Genomic DNA, 10,338 nt, shown 5'->3' on the forward strand with positions numbered 1-10,338 from the left:
AGGAACTAGTGCCTGAGTTCCAGCCCAGAGCTGGGCATTCAGGCTATTTATATGCCCGGTTAGACTCACGCAAAGCTCTGCCCTAGGTCTTGGGTCACTCTCTCTTGAACTTTGACAAAGTCTTCTAGTTGTGCATGGCTACCCCTGGTCCACTGTTGCTCTCACAGGCATGGAATCACTCTCTTAGGACAGAGCCAGAGGGGCAGTCTGATCCCTTGAGTCATTTAAAGCGTTAACTGTTGGTTAGTTCATTGCATTTAGAGATTCAAGAAAGTTCACTGACAGGAGCCAAGTGTTAATAAGGAACCAAAGGGGGGTCAGGTTGGGGATCCCACTCAGTGGTCAGGCACCTACTTCCCTCTCCCACCCCAGGCCACCAATCTGTATCCTTCTAAATTCATCCAGAAATGTCCCTGCTTGTTTCTTCAGTGTTTTTGTCCCAGATTTCTCTTGTGTCTGTGCTTTCCCTTCTTCCACACTGATACTTCCATGTCTTCCCTTAAGCAGGATGGTGCATCCACATCTTCTATGTCTGCTGTCTCTCTCACCTCCTACCTATGTGATCCCATGTTCTAGCTCACATCACAAACATGTTCTTCTTCCATCTCTGCCTGTACATCCTTAAGGCCCAGACAAATGACCAGCTGGTCCTCATCCCTGCTCCGCTGTCCCTTTCCTTCCTGGGGTCGCAGTGATACCACTGGTACTTTACTCAACCCAGAGACTGAGACAGTGCTGGGAATGTGGACCATCCCACTGAGAGTGAAAGAATAAAGGAAGGAAAGATGTCTTCCTTAAATATGGCTACTTCTTTCTGTAGAGCACATATTTGCCCTTGACTGAACACTTGAGAGAGGAATGGTATCTTTAATTTTATAACCCAGTATAGGACTTGGCACATAGAGGCTGATGTAAGGCCTTCCTTTATATTTGAGTTAAGTTAATTAACTTCACTAGAGTTAAAAAATTCAATTTAATTGAGTTTAAAATAATATAAGAAATTTACCTAAAAATTGAGCTACCTCGTATTCTCCTGTCCTCTAGTGGCAGCAATATGATTTATAGTCAGTGTACAAGGAGGTACTGTCTTAGAACAAAAATCAAATTCTAGAAAGTCTATTTTTGCAAAGGCAAGTTCCTTGAAGCTGGTTCTAGGAAAGTTGTTTTACTTTGAATTTGAAGAATTCATAAAAATACTGACTGAGAAAAGCCTGTTTCTACCACTTCTTTATAGACATTATAGTAAGTTACATCCTACTGGGCAAGTCTCATGGGCTTTGAGGGTCAAAGAAGCCCTTTTGGGGTGTTCTTGTCCAGCTCAGCAGCTACTTCAATTGTGTTTTATATTTTACACACCAGGAACCTGTCCAGTGACATGCAGTATATACAAAATAGTAGATTTCTCTCAAAGGAAGTATACTGTTCCCATTTTAATGCTTTTTTTTAAATCCAAAGTTGAACTATGTTGGATCTAAGTGTAATTTCAAAGTATTTGCACTGGACTTCATCTATCCCATTTTGACAACTGGAAAAGTAAGAAGAATGTGAACATTGAAACGCAGTCAAAAATTACTTTGGGAGAGACTGAAAATGTGCTGTGAAACTTTCTTTGATGGCTTACTGTAAATTTTCAAAATCTGACTAGAGAGGTGGCAGATAGCAGGCACCCAGAAAGTGAATCCAGGCAAACTAATCACTTGCTGCTGCAGTGACTTGAGAAAAAATGAATCAATAGAAAGAGTGGTGGCTGGATTGTAAATGTGTGAGAAAAATCTACCCTTGGAGATTCCTGGCAGTCAAAAAGCACGTCATCTGAAGTCAGACATACACAAACATTTCTAATTCCTAACATCCTACTTCTAAATTGAGGAAAGCAGCAGGACACACTGGAATGTGTAATGTCTACTGACACTGGGATTTGACCTGGCCATTGGGCCAAGGTCTCTGTGGTGTGCCCCGAAATGTTCTATTTCTTATGTGCAGAGATGCATCCGCACAAGGCTTCTTTCCATAACACCAACAAAGAAGGGTATATTAGAAGAGGCCCTATGTGAGCATAGGAGGTAGCAGGGTTTGCTACAGGAAAGTAGCCTCATCCCCTATTACCAAATTACCAACACAGGACACCTCACCTTGGTCCTCCTGAGAAGGGCAGGAATGAGTGGCTGTGTCTGGAAGAATCAGGTGCAAATCGGGAAGGGTCAAATATCTGCAGAAAGAGAACCAGTGTCTGCACAGGTAGGGGCCAAGTCCCTTGTTCCAAATCAAGAGGGGACAGGAAGCCCAGAGGAAAGAGAAGGAGGAGGGGTTCCTGAGGAATCACCTCCTTCCCTTCCCTCTTTTCCTCTCAGGGACATCATACCTCAGGATTTGGCCACACCTTCGGGTTATGGTGAAGGCCATGAAAAGAGAGTATGACGTTAATACCTGGGGGACAGAGGAAGACAGAGAAAAGACTGATTATGCACATGATGTCAGTTCCTGGTCCCTCTGCCAGTAGGAGATAGACATGCACAAAAGGTCCGAATGCCTCAAATCATCATTTTGAGCAAAGTGATCTTGTTGCTAAAGATATGGGTGGACTTGGTAAATAAACTACCGGAACACAGATGAAGAACAGAAAACCATGACTTTAAGAGAGATGCAAGAAAGAATTGGACTTTCCTTTTTGTTATAAATGAAATGAGAACTTTTGTTGATAAAGGATTTTCACTGAGGAGCATACATTAATTCATTTAGTCCTCTTAACAACCCTCCAGAGAAAGCACTGATATAGCCCCATTTTTCAGATGAGGTAACTACATTTCAGAGAGGAATTGTCAGCTATTGCGCAGGTAGGATGTGGCAGGACTGGGACTCACGTTTAGTGGAGGGTGAACCAACAAGTCGTTTGCTACCGTAGCAGGGTTCTTAGATCTGGCTATCAGCTGCTTTCTGCCTTCAACATGAGTGCTCCTCAAGGACTGGACCATAGCTGACCAATGGCATAGAATTCGCTGCTCATTTGTCTTGACTCCGCATAAGAACCACGTCTCCTTAGCCCCTATCTGTTTCTCTCATCATCCTCTACATTTTAGGGTGTTAGAATTTTAGAGGCCAAAATCTAAAAGTTAATATTTCTCTGTGGGGAAATTCCCACAGAATAAATTGCATTACATTTATTAATACATATAGTTTTTTTTACTCAATTATGCAATACATTATATCAAATATAGAAGATGTAAAAAAGATGTGAGAAAAATCTACCCTTTGAGATTCCTAGCAATCAAAGGGACAAATATGGTCATACATGTCATCTAGAATTGGAGCCTAGAGTGTTAGAATCAAAGAATGTCACTATCACCAAACTGGAATTAACTGCAACATTGCAAGACTGTGCATTCTAAAGAAGAACGAATGTCAGCTGAAGAACAGGAGTAGTGTAGGGTGGTAACCATGTGAATAGACAGTATTAGAAGGAGCTGTATAGTTCATGTAGGCTTATGTTCTACATAAGCAAAATGTACTCTATAAGTAAGAAGCATTCATTTATTGACAATAAAGAAAGACCCAGCCAGATTCAGAACTGCTGAACCACACATGAATTTCCTAATTCTTCCCTATCCTTGAGGAGAACTTAGGTGATCCTGGGAAAGTTATACCTTTGGGTAAAGATTTTCCATCAGGGAAGGTAACAGGTTTGCTGAGCTCTCTGCCAACTGATGGAACTGGTGGATAGAGCCTCAGGGCCTCCTTGATGCACATGGTGGTATAGGACATCTGGTCAAGGTGTTCCCTGAAATGAAGCCCATCCTGAAGGGCAGAAAGAGTCTGGAAAGATCGAGGTCTCCCCTGGCAAAAGAGGCTGTGCTCTCCCACCTCTTCAGCTCTTACTCACCAAGTAATGGAGCCTTTATCTCCCAGGAGGTTCTGGACCTCTTCCCTGCACCTCTGTTGATGGCTGGGGTGTGTAGCAAGAGCATACAAGGTCCAGCAGATACCACTGGCTGTGGTGTCATGGCCCTCAAACATGAAGGTGTCCACCTCAGCACGCAGGTCCTCGTCTGATAAGCTGCTCCCATTTTCTGTCTGAGGTGGAACACAAACAACCAAAGAGGGTTTGTCCCTGCTCTGTGAGTTTGATCAAAGCCTTAGGCTCTCCCACACAGTCTTACTCTGGCAAACAGGAGGATGTCCAGGAAATCCAAGTGTCTCTTTTTTCTGATGTTCTCCAACTCTTTGTCATCCTTCAGCTGAGCCTTCCTCTGCTTTATTATTTGGTCTATCCCAGAACAAAAGTTCCTAGGTAGAACCAAGAACTACAGAAACCTACAGCAACCCAACCTGTATCTCCCTCCCCGGACCCAATATGGAAGTGTTGTGGAGCTCAGGATGAGAGTGCAGTGTGTGGGTCAGGAGTGGGAATTCAGCACTATTTGATACAGGTCAAGTTTTCCCCAGGAGTACAGCTCTTCAGTGTTGCTCAGAATCACCAATGTGAGAGCACCTTACCTAACACCTTCACATCTCAGCTCCCTTGCACTAGGGAAGACCAGCATGAGCCTCAGGTTTTGCAAGGGCACCTGAGGGCCTGGTTCTATCTGAAGGGCTGACACCATTTCTACTGAGTTAAGTCTGGTAAAGATGGGACACAGGAGGGGGAGAAAGAACCTGTGTGGTGATGGGCAATCTGAGTGGCACGTTTGCAGCGTTGGCCATTTGACGACAAACTGTAGATGGTGTCATTCTGGTGAAACATATTCCTTACACGGGAAAAAAACATGTTGTTCATCTCCTCAATGGCTTGGAGGTAGGGCCGGGATTTCCTGAGGGAGAAGATACAGAACAGATTGAACTGAAAGGAGATCTGGCCTGGAGGTAGAGGGGCTATTCCCTCAAAGGTGGGGGCACAAAACACTGAGTCATGTGTTACTTCTATCTTATAGTCTTTGTGACTCTCTGGCCTTTAGAAAATGGGGAGCAGCTGGGTTTTCAATCTTGCTAGGAATCAGGGGTGTATGGCTGAGGCAGGTTTGGATCTAGACTGGAATTACAGGTGGTTTGGGGCTTAAAACAGAATCTTGTTTTGTAGCAGAAATAGTGCAAAGCAAATGTGGCTGGATGCACTAGGTGGGCTGCCCCACTTGCTTCTCAAATGAGTCTGTATCAGTAGCAAGAATAAGGACTTTTCAGCTGAAAGGCTGTCACTGACCAGTCCAGCTGGACACTGCCCTGGTAGCTGAAGGCACACTTCATGATCGAGTCAAGTGTCATCAAGGAAACAGGTTGAAAGATCTCCATAGAGGCATCCTGACTGATGAGCTTTTCCCATTTGTCCTATGGTGGGAGGATAACATTTACCTTCTTACTTTCTCCAGAATTCTTCAGTTAAATAGACTAGAATTCCCCCACCGCCCCATATTCCAGATTCTCACAACTTATTTAAGAATTAAGCATAGCATTCTGTAAGACCTGAAATAAATTTGAAAGTTTTGGCAACCAGCTATGTTTTTCATTTCTTTTTTTTTCAACCAACAAAATAGATTTTTCAGGGGATAAAAGGTAAGATGATTCTTCAATATTCTGAGAATTGGGCTTGATCTGAGGGAATAGTGGGACTCCAATTTTAGAAGGCAAATGTGTCAACTAAAAGAAAACCTAAGCTTTTACTGTGGGCTCTTCTAATGAGGGCCATAAGGGACTTTGATTCTTGTTTACTCATTTTTTTTGTCTTTTTTGTTTTTATCGGTACCAGGGATCAAACTCACGACTGCCTGCTTGCAAGGCAGGTGCTTATGCCGCTGAGCTAAATCCCTAGCCTCTAATTCTTGTTTACTCATTAAAACGTTTGCTGAGACCAGCTGGATCAGAACCAGGCTTGTTGAAACATGATGGGATGGCAGGTTGGCTGTAAGAATGTGCTCCTATTGTCCATTTTACTGCATGTATTACTCAAAACCCACGAAGAAAATGTGTGCCTGAGGCAATTAAATGATATGCTGTGAGATTCCCTGAGCCACTGCAGCTGCTGATGTTCCTCAGGCCAGCCAGGGACAAGTAGTCCTGGTGTTGAGCAGGTCTGACTCCTCCACTAATCCACTGTGATAAAGACCTGAAAGTGCAAGGCGGGTCCTGTATCCACCATGACACTCTGTCATGGGTGATGCGCACAATGTGGCTTGACCCTGATGCTTGGATCCTCTGTGTCCTGTGTACTGTCACAGGGTTAACTTAAAGAATGTTATTCCATATGACTGTCTGAGGTCACATGTGTTGAAGACCAGCATCTGAGTGTTTGCTGTGAGTGTACATTCGTGAAAGACAGACTCACCAGCATCACTCGAACAGAGTTGGCCATGATTTCCACATAGGGCTTCAGGATGTCATAGTGGAAGGCTGGGGTCAACATTCGCCTGTGCTGGAACCATGTTGGTCCATTCAACAGGAGCAAACCATACCCTGCACCAGAGATAGGTGTATGTAATCTGTGTGTGTGTGTGTGTGTGTGTGTGTGTGTGTGTGTGTGTGGTATGTATGTATGCGACAGAATCAGATCCCTGGGATAATTTGGGAGGAACTCTAATGTGGAACTGGGGAAGACAACTCTTGAGGGTAGAATTTCTTGGACAAAGGCAGGAAGGACACGTATATTCATGAACATAGACTTTTCCAATTGGGATGGTCCATCTGCTGTGATTATGACAACTCTTCTTAGATAAAGATTTTAAAAAAGTGTTGGTGTTAGGTCAAGGAGGGGCATAAAAAATGCCAGGTAGGAATGCTTAGAGATAGGGCAGGAGCTGATCTTCAGGAGGGCTCATTTCAGCAGTAGGAAGGGATAAGTATCTAATGAGAAGAAAAATGAGGGTCGATTTAGGGATGGTTCATGACAGTCTTGACTAGGTACTTGTTCTCTGTAAACCAGAGAAGTAGCACTAGGGAAACTTTATTGGACAATAATTGGGCTCTCAATTTAAACATACATACCAATCCAGGGTGCCAGGAATCTGTAGAAAGAAATGGCCTTTGGATCTGAAAGGTAAGCAAGGGCATTAAAGGAAACTGAAGGCCAAATAATGTGGCCCTAAGGGAACTGTAGTTCAAAATATGGAATGTTAAAATTCTTGATGACTGCCAGGTGGCAGTTGATGTTATGACACCTGCTGTTGCTTCTAATCCCTTAAACCTGACAGTCAGTTTGTCTCAGGAAGGTAGGCTCCTTATACTAGAAGCTGACCACTCCCAGGACTGTGATGAGGAACTGGGGAGAAACAATGGCTACAGCCTCAATGCCAAGGAATAAAACAGAGCTTATTGCTTTGCTAGTGTGGGTCCTGGCTCAGTCATTTCATGACATCAAACAGGTGACAATTAGTGTTTTTGAACCCAAATTGGTGTACATAGTTTGCTTTTCAGATTTAGATCACATTATACAACCATTCCTTAATTTGATTTAAAGAAAGAAAGTTTAAAAAGAAAGAAAACAGAAAATTGGCCCCATGCAGTTTGTTATTTTTAAAACTTCAGTAATGAATAAGAGTTGTTGGCCATGTGCTGAATTGTGGCTTGGGTAAATGATGGGTAGCATTTTGAGTTGATGCCTGAAGTGTTGCTCTGCTTTGAAATTTGATGGGTCAGATGTGTATACTACAGAGGAAGGAGCTCCTGTTGCTAGAATGAGGCTTTAGTCTCACCTGATCTCCCCAGAATCACTTTCATGTAGTCAGGGTCGTAGATGATCAGGTGAGCTTCACTCCCCCAGAACCAGCGAGGATAGGCACTTGGGAATTCCTTTACCCATTTCAGCGTCTGCTGCAGCTCGTCTTCTGGCAGGATCTGTCACCAAGGGAAAGACAAATCAGTAAGTACTTTTGTTTAGTTCTAGTCCTTGCAGTGAAGTGAAGGGTAGGACTATCAGAAGGACATAGTTGTGGATCATTCAGCAAAAATTAGAAATTTGGAGTTGGATGCATAACCTATCTGTGCTGTCAACCAGAATTTGCTGTCTCCCAGGACTTTCCCTAAGTCAGATTCTGTGCCCCACTAAATGAAGTTGTGTGCATGAGAGAAGCAATGGGAATCAGCAACTCAGGTGTCTTTCAGAGCTCCTTATTTCTCTTTTCTTAAGTGGATTCAGTGCGCAATCTCTTGCTGAGCTCCTCTTCTTGCAGTCCCTCATCAAGCCACGGGGTGGCATTGCAGGGAGTCATTGCTGTCTCTCTTCAGCTTTCTCTCCTTCCTGGAAGACTTGTTGAGGGGGACTCCACAGACCTGTGCCAACTCCAGTGAGCTCATAGCCTGGGGAGAGTGGAGGCTGAGCTGGCACATAAAAAGACTGTTTCATGAGTGACTCTATTGTCAGTCCCCTTCATCAGCAGAATTGTGCTGTTGTCTCACTCTGTGTGTCCATAATTTTCAATATGTTAGCCTCCATGATCACCCATTTTGGAGATTCCCCCAGTCTCAGGCAAATCTAGTTAGTTGGTTCCTCCACCTGATGTCATCGCCCTCCCTGTTAGTCTTTGCCTGTGGCCCCACACCTCCTGAGATTCATGTTTACCATGTGCTCCCCTCAGAGCAGGGATTCTATCACACTCATATCAGTATCTCCAGACAAGCTCAGGCCCAAGCACAGAGGTTGGCATCAAGTGACTGGAGTAGGTGGTATCCCGGCTGGTTCTAGCACTCTAGGATCCTAAGGCTGGACTTGCAAGTTTGAGCCCAGCCTGGGCAACTCAGAGACTAAGCAAGACCCCATCTCAAAATAGAAAATAAACAAGGTCTGGTTTGTTGCACACAGTTGAGAGAGCCAGGGGTGCTCAGCTTGGAGGAGACAGAACTCAGGAAGGGTCAACCACAGTGTCTCCAAGTGCAAGGCTGCCAGGTCAAGTGACAGATATTCAAAAAAAAAGGAGTGTATGATAGAGCTGAGTCACAGCCGGACCAGCTTCTTGTAGAGTGAGCTCCCTGAGGCTGAGATAAGCACAGCCTGAGAGGGTCACTGGGTGCTTCTTGAAGATCACATGCTTGCTACATGGTAGTTCTGTCATGTGGATTGCTGGCTAGACTCTGAAAGCGCCAGCTTCCCTGCTGTCCCCTTCTTGCTTTTTCTTACCTTGTGCCCTAAAAGCCAGTGGGAGGGTGCACACGGGAACTGCTGGAAAGCTTTGAGCAGCCATTGTCTGCACAGGTAGAAGTGGGCTGCTTTGAACAGCAGCAGAAGCAGGCTGAGCAGGGAGACCACTTGGAGGAATCCAGAGATGCTGCCTGGGAATCTGGCGGGGCTGAATGCAGAGACGCTCATGGTGCAGTGGCTTCGGGATCTCTGACTAGTCTCACCACCTGGCCTGTTTTGTGGAAGATTGCCTGCCCACTAGTGGGAGGGAGCAGCATGAGGGCAGAACTTTATTAGTCGTTTATTTACATGGATAATCTACTTTGGAAGACAGAAAATGCTTTGTCAGCTGACAGTGGCAATCATCATGCACACACCCACTTCCCCCCTCCATATCAGACACAAATATTTATTTATTTATCTGTTTATTTTCCTTTTCCTTTTAAAATTGAATGTCATTTATTATTATTTTTATTTCTTCATATATACAAGATACAGTGTGGTATTTAGATACAGTATGTTCTAATCAAATCAGGTTAACCCTTTCACATCTTTAAACATTTATCATTTCTTTCTTTTTTACTATTGTAAAAGTTTTATGTTGTAATTATTAAGCATGATTATCACAAAAAATAGCTATGCTGCTAAAGCAGTATCTTAAGTGAAGGTCCCAGGCTTTGAGCCTTTCTCCACACGTCTATTAAGGCCACCACTTTATTCACATTTGTGGGAAGCTCCTTAAATTCCCTCAATAAATCTGACACCTGCACATTTTCCTCTGAATTGCCAATGCTGAGTTCTCCCAGTAGATGGTAAATGATTGTCAATTCAGACATCTAAGCACTGGTGCCTGTCTTCCTCCAGGAGAGACAAGTGGATCACTCTCATAGGCAGTTAGTGCTTTTTGGTGACCAGGGTGTGGGGGAAAGAGTCTTCTATTGCTCCTTAAAGCATTCAGTCATTGCCTGATGGCAGCTCTGCATTCCTCTGTGGGCATTGACCATGTGTTCCAGTTTTTTTTTTTTTTATTTAAGAGGAAAAAGAGAAAAACACAAAACAAAACAAAGCAGTGTAAGGTTACACATAATACAGAACTACAAAAAAAAATAACAGTAAGAAATCCCCTGTTAATAGATTACATATTATCATCTTGGAAATAGTTGCTCAAATCACAGTATCAAAGAATACAAAGTAGACATTCAAACAGAGAGGCTGCAAACAGCTGTGTTCAATGATCCAAAAAC

The 10,338-nt window shown here is 43.7% G+C and overlaps 1 protein-coding gene across 3 annotated transcripts in view; it reads right to left on the reverse strand.

Moving 5' to 3' along the window:
- Nucleotides 1-9,352, reverse strand: part of LOC100723678 (cytochrome P450 4A12B) — a 13,331-nt gene extending 3,979 nt beyond the window's left edge. For all 3 annotated transcript variants that reach the window (XM_013144904.3, XM_013144901.3, XM_003460831.4), the window contains exons 1-11: nucleotides 9,095-9,352; nucleotides 7,674-7,815; nucleotides 6,967-7,011; nucleotides 6,311-6,438; nucleotides 5,192-5,316; nucleotides 4,651-4,805; nucleotides 4,155-4,261; nucleotides 3,878-4,068; nucleotides 3,642-3,775; nucleotides 2,363-2,427; nucleotides 2,133-2,209 (exon numbers count right to left, since the gene is read on the reverse strand). In XM_013144904.3, the coding sequence (XP_013000358.1) occupies nucleotides 2,133-2,209; nucleotides 2,363-2,427; nucleotides 3,642-3,775; nucleotides 3,878-4,068; nucleotides 4,155-4,261; nucleotides 4,651-4,805; nucleotides 5,192-5,316; nucleotides 6,311-6,438; nucleotides 6,967-7,011; nucleotides 7,674-7,815; nucleotides 9,095-9,283 (1,358 nt within the window). In that variant the 5' untranslated portion in view covers nucleotides 9,284-9,352. The remainder of the gene's footprint in view (nucleotides 1-2,132; nucleotides 2,210-2,362; nucleotides 2,428-3,641; nucleotides 3,776-3,877; nucleotides 4,069-4,154; nucleotides 4,262-4,650; nucleotides 4,806-5,191; nucleotides 5,317-6,310; nucleotides 6,439-6,966; nucleotides 7,012-7,673; nucleotides 7,816-9,094) is intronic.
- Between the last annotated feature and the right edge of the window lie 986 nt (nucleotides 9,353-10,338).

This window comes from Cavia porcellus, unplaced genomic scaffold (genome assembly GCF_034190915.1).
Source record: "Cavia porcellus strain 051 isolate PalLab524CR breed Dunkin Hartley unplaced genomic scaffold, mCavPor4.1 scaffold_25, whole genome shotgun sequence".
Lineage (NCBI taxonomy): Eukaryota > Metazoa > Chordata > Mammalia > Rodentia > Caviidae > Cavia > Cavia porcellus.